The 22,504-nt window shown below is 40.1% G+C and overlaps 1 protein-coding gene across 1 annotated transcript in view; it reads left to right on the top strand.

Annotated features, from left to right (window-relative positions):
• Window positions 1–15,684, top strand: part of LOC119725930 (gamma-aminobutyric acid type B receptor subunit 2-like) — a 32,942-nt gene extending 17,258 nt beyond the window's left edge. The window contains exons 6-17 of the mRNA XM_038197544.1: window positions 963–1,196; window positions 3,316–3,460; window positions 5,367–5,523; window positions 6,342–6,477; window positions 7,221–7,328; window positions 7,931–8,053; window positions 8,749–8,859; window positions 9,382–9,606; window positions 10,879–11,043; window positions 11,660–11,801; window positions 12,584–12,668; window positions 13,139–15,684. Of these exons, the coding sequence (XP_038053472.1) occupies window positions 963–1,196; window positions 3,316–3,460; window positions 5,367–5,523; window positions 6,342–6,477; window positions 7,221–7,328; window positions 7,931–8,053; window positions 8,749–8,859; window positions 9,382–9,606; window positions 10,879–11,043; window positions 11,660–11,801; window positions 12,584–12,668; window positions 13,139–13,574 (2,067 nt within the window). The 3' untranslated portion in view covers window positions 13,575–15,684. The remainder of the gene's footprint in view (window positions 1–962; window positions 1,197–3,315; window positions 3,461–5,366; window positions 5,524–6,341; window positions 6,478–7,220; window positions 7,329–7,930; window positions 8,054–8,748; window positions 8,860–9,381; window positions 9,607–10,878; window positions 11,044–11,659; window positions 11,802–12,583; window positions 12,669–13,138) is intronic.
• Window positions 15,685–22,504: the final 6,820 nt, after the last annotated feature.

Raw genomic sequence — 22,504 nt, 5'->3', positions numbered from 1 at the left:
ATGTTGACAGCCAAAATTGAGATGTCCCATGCACAACGGTAGTAATCTTACAGGTTTCTTTACCTAGGCAAAACAGTCAAGAAGACCTAGCTAGGATCTAGTTGCTTCTATATGGGTATTTGTGACTTGGGTTTTGTATCACGGTAATTCTATGGTTGAATTGACAAATACATATAGCCTACATCACGGACATGACACGGACGAGATCAGTTGTCTTTGTGGCGCTTTAGTGTTCGAAATACACAAAATTATACACTTAATAAAACAAAGACATCTTATCTTACCCGTATTTGTTGCTGTGCAAGAGTTACGGGTTAATTCCCATTAACCGTGTTCAACCCTATATCCCTTATTTCATGGTGTTCGATGGTGTGTTCGAATGCTAAATGTAATTTTGTTGGGAACAATTGACTTACACGACAAAATTACAGGAAGCGATTGTTTGGAATTTACAGTAAATATCAACCAATCACAGAACAAGTATAACACATCCTTGATTTTTATCAACAAGCAGTATTAGACTAAAATATCTAGCCTAGTACGCTAGTATGGTACGCACAAAAAATGCTTTCAACAGTTGCATCACTCGCTTGTTCAGGCTAATCATCCTTTCGGCAAATTAATCATTGCCGTTCGGGAAATCCATCATCACATTCGGTAATATAATTTAAAATTGACCACTTTATTGAACAGACGTCGCCAGATGGAGTGACGAAGTTGCCCACAGGAATACTAACCCTAAAGATTGGAATGATAAATTTGCCGAAAAGAATTATTCATTTTGCCATGAATTCACCAAATTAAATGATGATTCTTAGCAAATGAGTATTGAGGGCATCTTAATATCAGAATTAAAACTTTTAAAAAATGTCTTTTTATTTTGTTTTCGATTCTTAATCTCCAGTGCTTACTGCTTATCAAGTGAGTCTTACTGGTGTATGTTTGAATATTCTTTCTTTTAGACACCGCAAGAGTACGACACCTTATACAATGAGCTACGGGGTGATGAGTACTCCGCTTTCCATGGCTACGCGTATGATGGTGTGTGGGTCATGGCGCGTGCGCTGGACAGCGTGCTGCGGACTCTACGTGACCGGGGAGAACTCGCGAGATTCCAGCAGTTTAATTACTCTGATGACGGACTACTGGAGATGTTCAGTAAAGCCATGAATGAGACCAACTTCCGTGGGGTTACGGTAGGTGTTAGGCTAGGTTTATTAGTTCCTCTAGTGTTATTTTCGAGCTTCCCCGAAAAAAATAGGGTTGTTTATTAATAAGGGAATAACAGTGTGAGGAGCCGGTCTTCACTGCGTGATAATGACCGGGTGTGGGGGTGACCGCTGTTAATGGACCGAGACGAAGTCGAGGTCCATTAACAGCGGTCACCCCCACACCCGGTCATTATCACGCAGTGAAGACCGGATCCTCACACTGTTATTCCCATTAATAAATACCTTTATAACGAAATAAACAGTTAAAATGCTCCAAGTTTGTGACTTTCTTTCGGCGATATTTCCAGACTTTTGTGTGTTCATGTTCATGGGCCATATTTTAGCTTAACAGCTATAACGACGTAAACTCAACAGAAACTGCTGCCGTAGCGAAACAAATTACAACAATGTTTTCATATCTTTACCTGATGGAGGAAGCTGAAATCTCGTTTACACATTCCTTGTGTCCGGAATTACAAAGATGCTTGGTTTAGGAAAGGTAAATATGTCGGTGGGTGAAATGTTTAAAGAAAATAAATCGTAGATCTACGCTTTCGTCGTAAACATCCTCAGTATATACTGCACTCCGCTGCTGTACGATGTCGTTTCAAAACTTCCTTACGCGCGCGCACGCACGCATCCCTAGCAACTGTGTTGCGTACGCGCGCGTCGGTCTCACGCGATGGGGGTTGAGCGCATGTGCAGTGCTCAATTGTTAAAAGCTTCCGCAGGACTGTTACTATATTTTGACCAATCATTGGCTTGCATGGGGCTGAACGGGGCTGGATCAATGCTGGTTCAGGGGCCATTTATTCGCTTGATCTTTGAAGCCGGTCCATTATCACCGTTAATGCCCGGCCACGTAATCGAGTCTCGACCAATCAGAAACCATCAATTTTCCAAGGTATTTATTAATATTTTGTATAAAAATTGTTTCCATTACAATGATAAAGTTATTCACTTTTGACGTCGAACTAAAATGTTTAATTATTAGCGGCCCGACAATAATTCAGGCGTAAGATGCTTAAAGCAACCCAAATTAAAATCCCCTTTTCAGAGGGTTGCAGACGCCCAAAAGAATGTTTAAAAAGGTAGTTTTCACCGTTAAAATAAAACGTATACATTAATATTCGTGAGGAGAAAACAATCGCATTTTATATTTACATTTCCCTTCAAAACTTTTGAGTCGAAAGTGAAGCTTGTATGAATACCAATTCAAAATAAATTCAAGTAGCCGAAATCAGCGTTTCGAAAAATCATATTAAACTCTTCGTTTACAAAAATGATGATTATCATGAAATTCGCACAACATGTTGTTGTGTATGGATTTATGATTCATTTAATTATTCATTCAGTCGGGTAACCGTGTTTACACAAACTCAAACTTAAAAGTTCCGTAAATTGAAATAATCCAAGCTTCATTTTTTTCCAAATAAAACTGAAAGTGATAAATTTTTGGATCATTGGTGAAAACAATTTCAATCCATCATATTTTATTTTATTCTCAAACACCTATCAAGCTCCGTGATGATGAATTTAATGTAGTCTATGGGCTCCAGGCGTGAACAAGAGAGGGCTTTCTCTACCGCTTAATCACGTGGACGGGACACAACGCGTGTGCGTACTGTCTTTGTTCTAAATGTGCACAAAGCAACAGTTTCTTCGCATGAGCATCAGACGTCGTCAGCAGTGCGTTCGAATGTCCCTCCCATTGGTCTCCCAAACTCTCCTTTTTTTTTACCGATGAGGGGGTACATTTGCATGGAGCCCATATTAAGGCCTACAGGTGATTTGAAAAAAAAAATTAGTGATACAGACAGAAACGAAATGTGTTATTAAATGAAATTCTTTTTTGAAAAACTTCTTGTGCCGATATCCATGTCACACTTGTAGATCCCCTCTGTAAATAAATGAATAATGTTATTATAAAAAACCTAATCTCAGTCAACATATAGTGTTACAGTCAACATATAGTGTTACATCAACTCTACAAATCAGAATAAATGAAATCCGAAACGGTTTGGTTTATGGAATTCATTTTCATGGTCTTTGAACTTACTGATGATTCAATTCAGGGGTGATTTTGTTCCCCTCTAACCATCAGGGTATCGTTCAGTTCCGTGAGGGTGAACGACTGGGATCTACCGTTCATAAGCAGCTTCAGAATGATGAGTTGGTGAAAGTGGCCGAGTATTACGCCATCACTGACTCCCTCAACCTGTCATCAGGCGCTGGCTTCGAGTGGCCTGGTAAGTAACCGGTTGTGGCAGGTTTTTATGATGCAGTAGGCCGATGCATTAAAGGGATATTACGTCTTGGAATGCGCCCAATTGGGCCACAAAACGCGTTTTAAACGAAATGATATTAATTGCACAGATTATCTAAAAGTAGGACATAATTGTCCACACAACCATCCTTTAATAACTGAGCGGCGTGTTATTCTTGCCAGAACCATGCGAGAACGAATTTCGGTGGTCAACATTTTACTCTCAAACATCGAGCTGTTGAGTGCTAGTTGTGATTCCTGCCGCACAGTGTTTCTCCTTCTGCAGACGTGCGTGACACACTATTTGTGTATCGGTGCTGTGGGTATATAAATTGACACACATGCATAACGTGTAGCGTACATTGAATGGACACGGCTGGAAATACGTACGCGTATGCCACAAAATGTCTGCCGCGTTCGATGTAAACAACCAACTTTTTTTCTTTTCTCAGGAATGGTAAGACATTAGGCTAGATTCCTTTCAACCAGACCTTTGAAATAGGATAATTAACCAATCCAAAACTTAAAATTGTCGAGGATTTCAGGACGTAATATCCCCTTTTAAGCCTACAACGAACGGGGGCAACAACACGCATCCTATAATGGCTACCCGAAACAGTACAATCTCAAGTTTACGCATGTCAGAGTCTATATGTCAGATAAGGCAGGAAGAATGTGGATTATTCTTTTTACAATTTAACGACAATAATATCCAACTAATTCCTCCCTTGAACTTCTTGAAACCGAATTTCTTGAGCTTGAAACAGCCAAAAATCAGATCTTTCGTCAGCTAAAAGGCTTCAGGTTTGGGTGGCTGTACAAATACAATGTACTACAGGCTCCAGTTGGGCCACTCACAAGGAAAGAATTTGGCAAGAATTTCACATTCCATCAACCTTTTATGCAGCATAACTGTAGCACTTTAACAACGACTGACTTCAACATTCATTTCCACACATATAGCAAGATACCTGACTGGCTGTTAACTTAACGCTATACTGAATTATTCAAATGCCACTCGGAATCTTCCACAAGTACACGCTTGAGAGATCCTGTCAGATGTTTGGTTGCAAACACGTCTGCAATTGGTCAAAACATCTCGATGCCTTAATGGATTGGTCTATTGCTGTTGGAAGTTTGAAAATTAACGCAGACGGAAAACAGCGCTTGCAGCTTACTTCTTGCTTTACTGCTCTTCGCATTCAGTCTTTGTTTCCAAGTTCAGGTACAACCTTACTCATCAAAGGGGGTCGATTCCGGCTTTGATTGTTGCTTGTAATTCTGGCTATTGGCATATTGTTAGTCTGATTTTATTGAATTCAATATATACGTAGCACTCAGTGTCACTGTGTTAATTCCAGACTGTATATTTACACCTGTAAGAGAGCCATACGACTATGACTGGATATATCATAGTCGTGTTTGACTTGTCAGTACCATATCGAAATTGGAAGTACATTGTTTTTACACTATAAGCATTAATTTAGTTGCTATTCATTATGGTACTGATAGTCGGGAGAACAGGCCAAGGCAACAAGACTTACACTTGAAAGTCCAGAGTCATTACATGTATATGACTTGAGTTTCTAAACTTCAGAATCACTTTTCGCGCTCCATAGTGTGACTATAGAGTGAGCTGTTGTAACTTTAGTTTAGAGAAAGCATGATAAGTTTAGAGAAAGCATGATATGAATACGCAAGCAGTTGAGCATTGTGCTACGTTTAGACGCCGTCAACCCAAGCGAATTTGACGTCACGAAACTTTCGCGTTGAAAATGGGACCAACTTTTGTGAATATGCAGCCGTGACTCAACGAAGTGGCGTTCGCGTTCACTTCCGCGCCGAGTATGAGATAATGATGTAGTATGTGCATGCTTTACTCTCTACAGGTGGTGGTGATAAGCCCCCTCAAGACACGCAGGTGACTGAGTATGAACAGCTCAATGTCTCCCTTGCTCTCTTCGGAGGCATGTCAGCAGTCGCTATCGCCGGTATCATCATGGCCTTCGGTTTTCTGTTCTTCAACATGCGATACAGAAACCAGAGGTAGGTATGGACAACACTGAGACGCAAAAATTGAAATGCTGATGACATTATACGGGGGATGAACTTGACAGGATTTTTCGCATCGCCTGGCAAGATAACAGAATGACAAGACACTGTGTTTTATCGTGTCAGGTTGACTTATTCAGTCCTATAAAACTTATATTATCCTCACAGGATTACAACTGAAATGTTGTCATTTAAGATAGACTGTGAATCTCGTCAGCATAACAAGTTTAAGTCTTCAGATGAGGTATACTCTTAAAACAAGATCTTCATTATACTTGCCGGGTTTTTTCCTCAACTGCTTGACAACGCACTGGAAGTCCAATTAACGGGAATCACGACGCAGAGAAAAGATGCAGTTTGAATAAAAAAAAATAAAAACAACTTTTAAACTAATTTATAATGTGTTCTGTCAAAACCAAGTTCCTGTTAGCTGATGATCGAATAAAGTTTCAAAACGTGTTGGAATATAACTTTGTGACGGAATTCCCTTTGCAACATTATGCAAGTTGGAATGGTCGTTAGATCACAATGATGAAAACAGAAAGATGATAATGTTGAATTATGCATTTCGTGAATGAATACAAATCCACAACTCCTCGAAAGCATTCGCTATATAACACAAAATTACTGTCTGAAAATAACAGTCTTTGTTTGTAATTCTGTTCCAATCTTTGAACAGAATGATTCAGACACGCAGGCACGTCTCAGTTTTTGAAGAAAAAAAGTTTCTTTTGTGAAATGAGCTTTTGGTAATGATGATCGCCCGATGGAGCTTTTGTTATACATCTCGAACACTGTTATCATGTCTACAGGTACATCAAAATGTCCAGTCCCTTTCTGAATAACCTGATCATCATGGGCGGCATATTGACCTATGTCAGCGTGGTTCTGCTTGGCATAGATCATAATATTCGGCTGCATGCTGATACATACAAGGCTATCTGCACGGTAGGTATTGTCGCATATGAACTTGAGCTTTAACCTTAATTCGTGGGAACAAAGTATAAGACAGAGAAATCCAACTTTTACAGAGAAATCAACTTATATTTACAGTGAATTTACAGTTTGAAGAACATCTTATATCAAGCAAACAAAATGATCGCATTCAGTAGACGAGTTTACATATTCCGCACATTGTCTCTGTCATTAGAGATCGTTTAACAGCTCGAGTAGCACCGAACCAAAACAGCATTGGACGCCACTCGAGTTCGTTGTGATTTCACACAGGCGTAATTCATCAATTATCAAGGAACTAAACTCCGTGTAGTTTTTCCAAACCAGTCGAAAGTTTCAACGACTTGCGCGTGTATAAAAGGTCAACCCTAAAGTTGACTGCTCTATGGTCTGACATCCCTATGTTCCGACTGCTCAACCTATCTTCCGACACCCTATGTTCCGACACCCCTATATTCCGACAACCCGCACATAATGTGTTAGCCTGTTTCGAATGGTGCGTTGGGGCCAGAGACCAGCCTATGTTTACGTTTGTAGGGGTGTCGGAACGTAGAGGTGTCGGAACATAGGTTGAGCAGTCGGAAAAGATAGGGTGTCGGAACACAGGTCTAAATCCAACTCCAAATCAAAGGGAATCATTTTGCTCGGTGTGAGCATGAAATGGGTATAAGTTATTTTCGTTATTTTCAACGCATTCATTGCGCTTTTCTTTTCTTTTTTGTTTTGGCCCTGTGCAGTCTCGTGCCTGGTTCCTATGTCTTGGTTTCACGTTAGCGTTCGGTGCCATGTTCAGTAAGACATGGAGAGTCCACCGGATCTTCACTAACATCAAGATGAAAAAGAAGGTACGATGAAACAATTCTTGTGTTATCAACTGTGGGACAAGTTTTACTTCGTCTTTTTTGTGCATGGTTGTCGCCTGTATATTACTTGCCGTACATTTCGTTGTCATCAATATTAAACCACGTTTTTGAGTTAACTTGAAACGACACTAATAGCCCTGAAGTATGACATTATTACATTGCATGGATTACCGAAATTCGATAAAGAACTTTTAAGTAAGGCAACCAAAACATGAACATCACAATCTCACATATTTCCATGGAAAACCAAAGTAACATGATATGAGATTCAACATGTAGGGATGCTGCGTAGCACTGCGTAGAGCGTAAACAATTAATAGTTAATGTAGAACAGTGCTCACCGGATTAGCTGTTGTACCCAACATGCAAGACCAACACCCCATGAAGAAGGACGGAGGTCCGAAAGCTCGGGTACAACAGCTAATCCGGTGAGCACTGTTCTTCATTAACTATTAATTTTCTATGATATGAGATTTTATGAGGTTGATCCTTTTTTTTGTCTTTGGAGTAGTATTAAAAAGAGACTGACTGAAGCAGTGACACAGTTCAACATGCTCTTTTTTCCCATCGTTATGGAACCACAGGTTATCAAAGACGGGCAGCTGATTGCCATAGTAGGCTTCATGGCGGTCATTGATCTCATCGTATTGGTCGTCTGGCAGGTCGTGGATCCAATGAAGCCTAAAAAACTAGAACTCAGCTCAAGGGTACGGAAAACTTAACTCAATTTAAGCGGTTTTCAAAGAGTTTTCCATAAAAGAATTTAACAAATTAATTAATCGATGTGTAAAGTACATAGGCCCTATATGTTTAAATGAATTACAATACATGTTATGATGCATATGTAAAGAAATACAAATTAAAGTAAGTTATAGCTAGAATAAATCTGCCTTTGTTGAAGAATGACACCAGTTTCAGACTGGCGTTCCGGAATCACGAGACAAAAAAACACCAGGAGCGACTTAAATCGACTCAATATACACTTTGGATTCAGACGGGCAAACTTTATGCATTCATATTGCATTGACCTAAACGGCGTATAAAACCTCAACTCTTCGGAGTTGTTATAAACGAATGCAACAGTTGATTTTTCGATGAGGTTGCTCCAATTTGTTTCAAACGTCGAAGTGTCCATGTACGTTGGTACATGTAATTTTGTAATTTGGTTCCTTGCAACGCCGGAACGCTCTCAGACAGTTACGACCGACAGCATAACTACAAGCGAAAGTTTGAAACGCATGCTGCTTCATAGGTGCTTATTAATGAGGCATTGAAATCGAATATATGAGAGCGTTTTGTAATTATTATTTCTTTCCTTGTTGGGCCTTGCTGTTAATAACCTTTCATATAAAGTGAAATGAATGTGTGATTAACTTCATTCTAATTTACCTCTGTTTTTCAGATGGATACATCTGGTCGTGACGTCATGATTATTCCTGTCATGGAAACCTGTGTCAGTGTCAATATGACGATTTGGCTGGCGGCGATTTACATCTACAAAGGAGTCTTGATGGTGAGTGTTTCAAGAGAGACCTTGGTCGTATCAATACACCAAAAGAGACGATTGGTTTTCAGATAGTTGGATAGGGTGAGGACAAAATTGAATCAGAAAAACAGGGGAGATATTTAATACAAAATTAACATTCAAATTAACAGTATCGCTTTGCTGAACACGGTCGCATGCCTTCTTAAGTAAACCAGTCTTTTGTGGCCATTGTTATCATTCGAAGGATTGATGAATACCTTGTCGTTATTATTGGTTCATAAGGTTTATCAATCACAACATGAAACTGTAATCTGTTCGATCACGAGATTTAAAAATGAGGTGGGAAACAGAGATTTCAGTTACCTATTTAAAAGGCACTAGACATTAGGGAGACGCCGTTAGGTCCGTACCCCGGCCCTGAGTGGCGAACCTCGCATGAACTATGAACTACGAACAATAACGTTGTGCCGTTTGCTATTTCAGTGTTGTCATTATCATCATTTGTTTTGCTCTTCCAAGTAACGTGATTTTATTTCCATTTCTGTCCAGATATTTGGTCTTTTCTTGGCTTGGGAGACTCGTCACGTTAGTATCCCTGCCCTGAATGACAGCAAATACATCGGTAGCAGCGTGTATAATGTCGTCATCATGTGCGTGCTGGGCGTGGCTCTATCCTCTGTCATAACAGATAATCCTAACGCCTCTTACGGCCTGGTGTCCGTCTTCATACTATTCTGTTCTACGGTGACTCTTTGTCTGGTCTTCGTACCAAAGGTGCGTTTAACCAGTTTAGTTTTATCTTATTTTGTTTTTAAATCCGCGGCAATACATGAACACTATTATTTCAGGCATTTCTAGAATGTGCAAGACTGAGGGCTCTTTTCGCGCTGGACGTTTCTTTAATGTGATTAGTTTGATCACACGACTTAAACTACATCTATATTGTATGAAAGTCCAATGAAATCAATTGGCTTAGTCTTATTCAACCAATGTCCAATTAATTTGACGTAAACCCTTCACGACAGGTTTAAATTAAAATACTCAAAAATAAAAGAGAGGAAACGATTAAAATTGTTACATGTAAAGGAAATAAGTCATTCTGTGTCGACATTTCACATCGCTGAATAAGTCATAATGTGAAGATCGCTGAGAAATTATTTTCAAGGAGGTCTTAAAAGACACAACCCACCGTAATCGCCTGAGTTCAGCTACACTAGCTGATGCCGATTTCGCTCATAGCATTGTTCTAAGTCAACAGCTGCTCGAGTCCCAACCCACCAGATCGATCAACAGATCGATCCGTCATCACAAGTTGTCTTCAGTTGACTCACATCCTTTGATCCGTTCAACAGGTTTTTTTTTCCTGAGGGGAAATGCAACATTCCACTCCATCAATCAATGGATTGATGGAATGTTGCATTTCCACTCGAAAAAAAAACCTGTTGAAAGATTGAAAAGGAGCATTTTTAAAACTCGGTGTTTGGGCACTGTACGAGAATCGGTCTTGTATTTTATTAACTAGATTAGTGAAAAATTACTAGGGTGGGACTCGAACCCACGACCTCCTGCTTTCTAGTGCAGATGTCTTACCACTCGACCACCGAGCTAATGGGATCGGTGGGCTGGTTGGAATCTGATATACATAGCAGCGGGTACCGCATTAACTATTCGTAAAATGGAATTTTGCGTCGGGGTGATGTAAATGAAATTAGGTTTTGCCCTTCACGGACGTATAAACACTGTATACTCAGTGTGTTACCCTCCGAGTGAAAGTTGGAAAAAATCACTTGGGTGGGACTCGAACCCACGACCTTCTGCTTTCTAGTGCAGATGTCTTACCACTCGACTAACGAGCTAACGGGATCGATTGGCTGGTTCGAATCTGATGTACATAGCAGCGGGTACCGCAATAACTATTCGTAAGATGGAATTTTGCGTCGGGGTGATGTAAATCAAATTAGGTTTGGCCCTTCACCGACGTATAAACACTGTATACTCAGTGTGTTACCTAGATTAGTGTAATAAATGAAATTGTGTAATGCTCAGGTCATAGAGATGAGAGGTAATCCCAACGTGAACGATAGAGTAAGAGTGGTGGGAACCATGGACAAGACACGCACGGCATCAACCTCCATTCACACCTTCGACACGGACCAGAAATTCAAGTCTCTGTGCTCGGAGAAGCGGGAATTGAAATCCAAGTTAGACGAGGTAAGTCTCGCTGTCCACGCATGAGCAGGATCTAGTTCAGTTGAAGATCCTTCTCGCACGTTCTAGATAATTCATTGCTCTGTCCCACTTGATCTTAAGAACAAACTGCAGCCCTGCTCTGTCAGGTCGGGTCTGAGGTCAACCAGCAATCGTCGGACATGGAGCATAGGACATAGCTTGCCTACCCCGCCTCTTCCTGCCATATTTCGACTCCCACAGAACCACCTCCTCCGCTCCGACTCGACTGTAGAAACAGCGCTTTTTTAGCATTCCCTATGGCCTATGTGGAACTCACAGCTTGTCCTCTATTTTCTGGCCGGATGGCAAACGTACATCATGAACAACATCTTATCGGGATGAGCATAAAATCATGTGGTCAGCGTGACAAATTATCGTTGTCTGTTTAAGCAAATGGAGCAAGTTGAACTCGTGACTGCTATTATTTATTGCACAAGATGCCATATTACTCTCTATTTCAATACAAGATCGAGTCTGGGTTTTTTTTGTTCGTTTCTCTCGAATTTTCTTAGACGGTGCATTTGATACTTCTAATTCAAAAATATAACATACTGGATACAAAATTATACTTTTCTGTGAAATCGATTTTCCTTCCCAGCAAAACGAGAAGATCAAGGAACTAGAGAAGCAGCTGTTTGCAATCGCGCCAGACGAGGTCCCTTTACTGCTACAGGATGGGGAAGGCCGATCATCTGGCATCGACACTCCAAACTCCACCTGTCACTCTAACAAATCCAGAGGTATTGGACATACCCAATTGTGCCAATGAACCTTAAATTGAAGTATTGTAGTCGAGGTAGTCGTGATTTATCACAGGTACATATAATAAGTCCAATCACAAATAAATCACATTTTACATGTCCAGTCACAAGTAACAGGTGATGAACATAACAAGGAATGCCCTTTGCACAATTCGTTTGATAGGTTTGTCAGTTGACATGGGACTGGATAATTTGTGCTTGGCTTGTGATGATTTGTATTACACAACAAGTACCTCGACTACAACTCAAACCTAAGGACGTTGTTGCTGAATAAGAACATATTTCAAAGAACGGCATGATAAGTGAAAGAGAGCCTTGAGTCCTTCGTGTGTTTCTACCTGTCATCATCCAGGTCTTTGGCTTATCAATTACTTTGTGCACATCAATTTGGTCAAAAGGTACCTTTTCAAATCACATTGAAATTATAATGCAGGCTTGGAGAGAATTGACAAAAACGTGCTTAGACATCAAGCGCCACACTGAGTTCGGTCAATATAGAATATTAACTAATAAGATGATGTGAATTAAATAACAGACTTCCAAAGTCACATCGAAGTCTTTGAGCCAAAATTTGATATTACTTAGGTCGTTCTTATATGCAGTGATAAAAGTATCACGACAAAATTTGAAGAGAGACCAGGAGTTTGTCCATACATAAGTTCGTGTCTCAAAATCACAGTCGGTCCCATACAGGCAAATCCATTCGTAAGCGCCTTTGTTTCGGAGATTATGCAAATTGGATATTATTCTGTGGTTTTCAGGAACGGAGACCTCGAAAGTGTGTGCCTCGCCGGGGAGTGTCAGGTTCTGCGTGACCGAGCCAACATCGAGTGATCAGTCACAAAAGTGAGTATAATGTCCCATTAAGCAATGCGTGTCAGCCAAGAAAAATGGGACATAAACATGATATCGTTATCCTTACGCATTCAGAAAAGTTTTCTGTGTAACAAAGATAAAGTTCTTTCATAAAAAGCAATGGCTTAGCTTTGGGTACATTCTGGATCAATAAGTTGTGCGTACCTCGCGCGCGAACCGATACGCACCCACGATGTGGCCTGTCCACGGGGCTCTCAAAGTTAGTAAGAAGCGCCCTCTTTTGTTGGCGCACGGAGCCCATATTCGGGATCGGTTTATCCGGGTAGTACGTTACGGTGAAGGAAAGTTAAGTTTAAGTCTGTTTCATTACCTCCGACGCCTTGATAAAATTAAGACCTTCAGCACTTAGTCTGTCTTTAAAAAAGCGAAGCTGATTGAACGGATCATTCAATACGTCCCGTTTTGGGTCATTCAATATGTCATGTTATTAACTGATACAGAAACAGCACTCCGAGTAAAAGCCGCTGGGACACACCCCAGGAATTTGACAACGATGCGGGGGATAAGTCCCGCCTGTGCCCAGTCGCCTTCGGTGGAGTTTACATCGGTCCCCCGGTCACACCTATCATTACGCCTTCCAGCAACACGACCACAAAACCAGCGATCCCTGCTTCCAACAGCGCCCCCATCTCTGTGGTTAACAGCCATGCTGTGACCCCGGAGCCCATCTCCAAGAGCAACAACGCCAGCCTGGAACGCATTGCGCAGGTGCACCGACCTTTCAGTGACTCAATCGATGACGTCACTGCGGTTGAGAACAGTGAGGACCAATCGAATAACAATTCGCCAAGCGAGCTCGGGAACAACTGCTCTTACAAAATCGCTCCAAACGAGGAGACGTCCTTCGTTTCATTGACGAGAAGTCTTTTAGACTGATAAACTTCAACGAAAGTGTACATTAAAAACATAGGAAGATCCTATAGAAAATACAGTGTGTACATATCATTTTAAATGATTTGAGGGTTCACTGTTACAATTTTTATTAATTGATTGTACACCTCCATATTAAATGTACTTTAATAAATACCTGAGACAGTTTACCCATTCCTATTGGTCGAGAGGCCGCTATGTGTGTGGTGTTAAACCGCCAATAAAACACTGCTGCTTTCTGCGCCACATCGCACAGTACTACGCGCCGCGCGAGCGCCAATCTCCATATAAGGAGACTTTTCGCAATACTTGCGCGAGGCTTATACCATAACATATGGGCAGAGGGGTATTTCACACAACACTAAGTAAAATCGTTCGGATTTTGTCAGTTTTTGACTTATTTTGACTTTTTGACCGAAAGTTATTTATGATTATGAATAAATTATGTGCTTGGCCGGGTTTCGGCTCTGGCCATTATCCGCCACCAGGCCCCTAGCGAGTTTAACCGTACTTGTTTTAAACAGGCTCAACACATTTATTCTTTTATTGTAATATTGCTAAATGAGGAGCTCTGTTTGCCTCAAAAAATCGGCTTCAAAGGTGTTGCAAAGGGTCTCGGAAAACATCTTGACAAGTAAGGTCACAAATTCAATCCCGCTCTTTGTTCAGTCTCATATCGGGTAAAAATTTGATCACTTTAAAATAATGTATTTTATTTCATTGATACATTTTCAATACATTTTGTATGTGCGGAGTATCGTATTATGTTTTTCATCCAGAAAGTAATTTAAACTGTTAATCTTTTCCCTTCCGAGTTTTGCGACAAACATCCGTACTTCGCAAAGACCGTTGAAAAAAAAAAACCAATTCAACCAAACAAAATATATCAGAAGAATGCTCCCCTTCCTTTGTTACATTCCTTGGGCGTCTTCCTCGTATCTTTATAGAGGTGGAAAAGGCGTAAGGTGGTGAAAACTGATTGGTTTAACTTGGAGAAGCCGCCGATCGTTTTACGCAAAAACCTGATTTAGGCGAACGTCCTGTTGATATGTGTTATGCAGTTTGTTGATTTTATCAAGTAACATTTTGACGTCTCGCCTATTTTATTTTCCACTGTTTTTGCTATTATTCAATATCAAAACCTGATTCCATTATTTTACTCCTTTCTACCACTTTCAAGAGAATTGCAATATATTGTGACCACTGTGACCGAGTTATTTTCAACTGATACTGGTTGTAAAATCTACGTTCAAATGCAATGTGTTATTTAGGACTATGTTCTGAAGTAATTATCAAACACTGCTGTATTTATTATTTGTTGGGATATATGGTATATAATTATTTATGTATACTTTTTTTCTTCCATGAAATGCTCTGATTTATGTCTGCAGCGGATTGGTCCTTGCACATTTAGCTTACACGCCCAGAAATCCTCTAAACAAGTGGTACTTTCTTTCAGATTGTGAGACCACAGGTAATTTTAAACCATTATCCTAGCTGATGTAGCAATATACAGTTGTCCCATTTAAAACAGATTGTGTTCAAATGTCAAATAATTAGCCTAGTTGAAATAAAATAGGACATACCCGAGTGCAATGATTTACATCTTTAAAAAGAATTTCTGACAAACGGTAGACAATAACTTAGAGAAACCCGTAATGAGTTGACAAAACTACAGTTTTGATTTCCTTTTATTTATCTGGGAAATTATATAAATCAGTTAGGGTTGAATATGCTAACGATGCAGACTATGGGTGCATCTATTTCATGTTCTTTGCGTTATTCATCCTAAGCAATGATCAACTCTAAACATTTAATGGACGTTTGGTTGTTATGTCACGGTAAAAACTACTGCGGTAATGTAGAGGCCAAAATTAATTGTAAGAAGATAGACCGGTTGAATCATTATAAAGAGTAACCAAACAAACAAAAAGGGCAAGTTGGTTACTTCGGGTATAACAAAATCTCCCCTAAAATTAAATACAACCGAAACATCCTCGTATTCTTTGATTTCGTGCCCTCATTGTGTAGTCAGTGTTTATTGTAACTACACTAGGCCAAATGTGTAAAATGATTTGAGATCTGAGATTAAAAGGTTGCATTTTGTAAGATCTACTGACATTTGAAGTTTGTTCACTGGTATAAAGTTGAGTCGCAGTAAGTTGAGTCAGAGCTATGCAATGCCATCTCATACCTTGCTTTCAAATTTCCGAATGTTAGCGTTATGATCAACCCCTCGAGTACTTTCACTAAATATACGATCAGATTGATCGTCTATCACTAAATATTTTGTATAATCGTACATGTAATATCCTCAACAAGAAGTCAGCTTCTAGTACCAGTGCATTTGTCATAGCTACTGTGATAGGTTTTCTGAGTAAAGTCTCAGAACCTTTAGTGGTGGCGGAGTATTTTACAGTCAGTGAGATCTACCAGTAGGCATACTTCTGTGTACTAACCACCTATGACGTAGGGGTCAGCTTAATTTAAATATCAACACGTGTGCGCGTACAAATAGGCCACTGACGAGAGTGGGATGCGGAAGTAGACAAATCTCCCTCTGGTAAGACGGCATCTTGACCGACAGGACTTAGTGACCAATAGGACTTAGGAATCACGTGGGGGCGCCTGACCTCATACCACAGCCTGACCTCATACCTGTGGTATGAGGTCAGGTGTCCCGTATATTTGCATATGTTTTACAGAGCCTTCTCTCCCTCGTTGGGAACGAACGAGTTGCAAAGTGCCCTCTGTGAACGGATGCATTATAAGGTGACTTGGCAGACTATATGGTAGACTATATGGTAGACTTGAAAAAAAGTCTGTAATCAGGGCTGTTGTATCCGTCGTCCGTGCGCAATATATTGACCCACTAAACCCTGCACATCGTGTACCGCCCTCCTTCGTTATATCAGTTTCTTTAAGTCTTTAGCCCTTACTGTATGCACTTTGTGCACAGCCTTTGGCATAATCCTTCAATTAATTATAAAATAATAACTGTGATTGAAAGTGATTACTGAAGGGTAAGAATGCTCTTCGAATTTATTACATGCGAAATGTCCTGATAGACTGGTTGCCTGACCATACATTACGTATGTACAATGATTTATGGGGGCCCGTGGGTAAATGAAAGCATTAGTCACTACCGCTACAAGCAGTCTCACCCTCCGATCTCCCCCTTTAGAAAGATGGTATCCAACCACCACCCCCTCTACTACTTTGTTGATTTTGCGACTTCGAAGTGACAGACACAAATATTCTGACCACCTTTTACAACGCCTAGGTCTGATGTCGGCAAATTTGGCTCCCTCCCCCTCCCCCTATTTACCCCTCCCCTCTCTCGCCTTTAATAGTGGATAATTATTTTCGTTCAGGCCGTAGATACGTTCCGTCATATACATGTGAATAGATCATTATTTGTTTGGTCACTGTTAACTAAAACCATGTTTCATGCGTAGTATTTTAAAGTCTTGGTGCAACAGGGGCGGATCTTTCTTTCAGGAAATGGGGTAGTTTAACATGAAGGGGTGTGACTGAAGGCGTGCCGATGAACGTTCTTGTAGGGGGATCGGGGCACCCCCCCCCCCCCCCCCCTCATTTCTAAGGCAATTTGAGAATAAATTTTAGAAACCTTAGCATTCCAGATATTATTTTTGGCCCTATTTTACTAGTATATAAAACATTAGTCAGCGGCTGAACGCCCCCCACCCCCTCCTTTAGATCCGCCCCTGTGCAGGACATTCTTAGCAGGGTCATTCACGAAAAACGATACAGCCTTTGTTCCGCGCAGCCTGGCAGCATGCATGTTGCAATTGTCCCGACTACCGATAGAGGGCGTTCTGTTCCCATCCGCGAACCTGACGGGTGCACCCGAGTGCGTAATTTGTTTTCCTAGGAGGGTTAGGGGCAATGTCATGAATAATTCAGTTTTTCCTTTGAATCATTGCAAGACTTAGGTTCTCGTTCTATTTTCCCCTTAATTTAAAATTATCTCAGTGATAAATTTGGAGAAGAAAAATAGCTGATGAAAATGGGCAGCGACGACGTGGATTCGAACCAGGGATCTTTGTATCCATAGCTCATCTCGCTATCCACTAGGCTACTGTGTGGTAGCTCGACGACAACCGTTCTTTAAAATGCTTTAATGTATTGTAACTAGTTGAGAAACTAACAACAATGCTGTTGATGTCATTGTCCGTTCTCATGGATAAACATGAATTATTCATGACATTGCCCCTAACCCTCCTAGGAATAAAAATTACGCCACCCGAGTATAGCAATTCCTACAGACAGTAGTGATAAATCCCCATACTACAAAATCCTTTTTTTTTTAAATACCTAAAACTCTCACATGCGTACAGGCTGCACAGCAAAAATGATAATCAACATGTCGTCTTTAATTTTCTTTGCAATTTTTGGTGGGCATGGGTTGACAATTGACTTTTCGAGAAAGTCTCACCCAATTGGCAAAAGAAGACCACCCCTTAAACGAATGATGTTTCCCAAACTGAAAAAAGTAGCCATTTTGAAAAAGGATCCCTCCACAACACGGCTAGTTGGCGCCACTTTGGAACCCAATTGCATCCAAAATACTCAGAAGTCCAGGCCAGAGGTGATGCAGTGCCCTATGTCTTCAATTCCCCAATTCCCTAGTTTTCAGAACTTAGAATAATTTGAGTGTATAACTTTTATTCATGGGCTCGGCGAAAGGATTTTTGGCCTATTTACTAGGGTGTTTCCTTTAATAAATCCGAAAGTTTGCTATTTTTCCCCAAACCACTTTACGGCAAAGAGGAAGGATCTATAACTCATATTTCAGATAAAAATATCTGAGGTTGATATCAGGCCTGAACAAAGGAAGCGTTTATGCCTATTCCCCGGCTACATAGCGCCCTCATAGCGTTAATTTAGTTCCGGCTCTTCCCAACTCCCCAAAACCCCTCTCCTCTCCCCCCCCCCCCCCCCCCCCCACTTTTTTTTTCTCGAAATTGCTTTAATCGGCCGATGGCCTATCTGACCTTTTCATATTTGTGGGCATTTTGTCGCAGATCCGCCCTTGGTGACCTACGTGAAATACTCTTGCCTCCCTCCCCCTAGGTTCCGCCCACTGAAAAACTACTGTCGCGGCATAGGGTATGCGTGGCGTGGCGAACATTTTTGTAAGAAACTCAAGACACTCTCACAGGTGTTCAGGCTGCACAGAAAAATGATGATCAACATGTCATCTTCATTAACTTTTTAATTTTTGGTGGGTTGACCATTGACTTTTTGAGAAATTCTCACCCAAATAAGATCACCCCTAAAACGACTGATTTTTGCTTAACTGGAAGAGTAGCCGTTTTGAAAAGGATCCCTCCACAACATGGCAAATAGCGCCACCTTCGGACCCAATTGCATCCAAAATGTTCAGAAATGGAAGCCCCAAGTCCAGGCCAAAGGTGAAGTTCCGAATGTCTTCTATTCCCCCATTGCATGGCTCTCAGAACTCTCAAATATAGAGAATAATTAGAGTGTATATAACTTTTACTCTTGAGCTCAGCGGACGGAGTTTTTGTCCATTGACAGGGGTGTACCCTGACTCGACAAAAAAAGAACCCCTCAAAACACATGTTACACTAATTTTAAAACTATAAGAACACATCTTTCCGAAAAGGAAAAAAAAAAGTCTTGATTGAATTTTATTATGATTGATATGGATTAGGGCCAAGGGTAAGGTTATAGTTTTGCTTTTTGACAGTCTTTCTTTCTCGGCAATGGGTGTTTTTTTTTATTGTGGTGGGGTTTTTTTTATAATCTTTTTGCAGCAATGGTCATATCGTTTTGGAAGAAACTGTAGTCTTGAAAATGAGTGTTTTATTTAACTTCTTTGATGTTTTTTTGTACTGCTCTTCGCTGGTTGTCTCTTTCACGGATGCAAGTTTCGGCGCTTATTCTTACTTTGGCATTCAAACATCAGTCGTCGTGAACAAAATAAAAGACCGGTATTTTTTTCCATTAGCCACAAATAAAGGTAAAAAAAGAAGGTTCGTGGACAAATAAATACAAATACATTTCACTTCTGTTCCGCGGTAGCTCCAACAGCGCCCTCTATTTTTGCACCTCCTCAATTTCTTTTACCAAAGAGCACCAAGGAATGGGAAATTGCACCAAGGCAAATGATCGAAAGCACCAAGGCAAATTATGGAGGACACTAATGTACATGAGGACACCAAAAAAGTAAAATAGTACCCCACCTTGTCTGTACAATCCAAGCTTGAAAAAAAAAAAAAAGCAAAAAAAAAGCCGCGTGGCCGCGTCAATTCCGGAACTTTGGTCTGACCAGAGACCGAATATTTTTTTTTTGGCCTTATCTTAACTATAAGTTCCTCTTATTAAAGAGGGATAACGTCATGACATCATAAAAGCACGATGACTACTTGACAGTCGGAGGCACACGTGGGTAAGACAGGGCAAAGAATGCGTCCACACACATTTCGGTTTCCTATTCAATTAATAGTCAATCATTTATTTTTAAATTACTTATAAACCATTAGATATTAATAAAGAGCTATAGTTCTAACGGCGTTGCCTGGCGACGAGCATTCCCCTTGTTGGATCCCCTGCGAAGCTGATGATAGATGGCAGTAGAGCGCCTCTTCTGGTTGTCATGGCAACTAGCCAACCGTAAGTTGAACTTTGGTCCCAACTCGTCGACCCTTTGGCTTGTGTACATTCTGGAAATATTTAATTACTATTTTTTCCCTGTTCCACTCGTTAAAATTATTGATTTAGGTTTTCAAAGCTGTAAACAACTAGACTCTGCAGGATCTACCAACGTGTAAAACAATTAAACCAACATGATAAGTATTAAGAACGAAAACATGACAATAAACTGAAAGCCAAATAAGCCTGCATAGGTATACACAACTATGAAAAATTGGTACCCGAATAAAATACAACCATTTATGTTTAAAACAAATTAGAAGCACACGTACTTTTAAAGAATTAAATGAAAAATAGGAATTCGTGATTGTAACCAGTATTCTTAGTCATATGATTTATGGTTTTAAAAAAAGAATGAGTTTCCATTTCAATTTAGGAAAAAACTAAGAATCTGTTCTCTTAATTATTTTGATTATTTTCTTCTGGCTCAGATTCGCATTTTTCAATCGGCTTCATGATACCTGAATTACTTTTATATTATCTTTAAATCCTGTCGTCAACATTAATACCCATAGTGACACAAACCGTGTGGGGAAAAATACTCAAAATAGAACGATTGTCCTGTTAGAGGGAATGGTATATTCCTGTATGTCACTCTTAACGTACAGAAATGGCATCAATATTGATTCACTTTGTTCAAGTTGTGTTTCCCATTGATTATACGAAATTCCAGACCACAGGCCACCACGAGTCGATCTATTCTATCATACTTTAATTGTTTCTTTAACAAATTCAAATCACTTTGCAATTTCCCTTTTTTCAGTAAACTCGAGATGTTTTTGTTTTGCAATTTTGTTTTAAATCATAGTGGAGTAGGCCCTAATTGTCGTGAATAAATATCATGGGCAAACATAATTTTGAATCTCGTAAAGGAAAAGTCTCCTTCGAGCCTACTTCGAGACCCACGTTTACAACACATAATCGAAGTGGCATTTTCTAATTATCGGAACGAACTTCTGCACATTGGCAACATCGCATCAAGGAAGATATACATGTATAACTACACATTTACATTCATGTTAAAATGCCATGCATGTTGGCAACCGAATGTATATTTATAGATGATAATGATTGTAAACTTTAAATTGCTTTGACAACCCTAACACTAGGGAGTCAAAAGAAGTTAATATTAACAACGGTAACAAAAAAAATGGCGTTGTATGTATTTGCATGTAGTGTGGGAACTGAAATTAATAACAGGTCTTTAGTGTTAAAATTAAAGTTGAGGTTGGATCTATTACGAAATATGAGTCATTTGAAATTTTGCCAACGATTTTTGGAATGACCAAGTCTCGTCGTGTTGCCAGTTACTTATGGAATTAGAAACAGTTTATCTTAAAATTGTCTCTTTTATAATGGCTAGACTCGGCGGCCCTGTGATAATGAGTTACAAGCCCTTACCGCTTGGCAAACCCCTTCCTGCACTCCCCTACCCCATACCGACTGGAATGACCTAAAACATAAAGATTGTAAAAGCGGTCGTCAAATCCCGAGGTTTCGATCCTTCGAGAGGGATTTTGTGGAAACTTGCAAAACAGATAATTTGTGATTTTTTTCCAAGAATACTAAGAATTCTAAGACAACACTAAGAATACAGTTTTTTATGAAAGTATGTCGGTGGGGGCAAAACCCAATATTGAATTAACATCACCTCGATGCAACTTCATCTTATGACTATAGGCCTAGCTATTCAATTACGGACGCCAATCGTGTGCATCTTATTCCTGCCGGGATGGTCAGTGGCGTACACGTACATTTTGTATAGGCCTATCCGCAGAGAACATATATAAGGCACATACGGTAATTAGTGATGACGTTGTTTACAATCTGTTATAAACTTACAATTTACGCAAACTGGTGATAATGTAACAAACTTTGCTTTTATTATGGTCCCAATTGCACCTTTAAACTATATAGAGAGCGCTTTGGCCACAGTAATCCATAGCAGTCATGTATTACATCTGTTCTCAGGTCAGATTAATGCCACAAAACTATTTCAGAGCTTACTTTGTTCAACTTAAGTCTTAACCTACTTTAAACACAATAGAATAGTATTTGGGTTGCAGTCAAACCACAGATGGAGCTCTCGTGGTAGTCTTTATTGTTTACTCTCACAATACTGGAATATAAGTTCCTTGCCCCCATACGTCTGTACTTAGTGTTTATGCAAATATCTCCCAGTACGAAAGACACACTGCATAAGGCCAAAAAAAGTCTCCGGTTTCTGGTATGGA

Source organism: Patiria miniata, unplaced genomic scaffold, assembly GCF_015706575.1.
Source record: "Patiria miniata isolate m_02_andy unplaced genomic scaffold, ASM1570657v1 HiC_scaffold_19, whole genome shotgun sequence".
Lineage (NCBI taxonomy): Eukaryota > Metazoa > Echinodermata > Asteroidea > Valvatida > Asterinidae > Patiria > Patiria miniata.
Note: the sequence above shows the minus strand (reverse complement) of the source record. Positions and strands in the feature narration are given on the sequence as shown.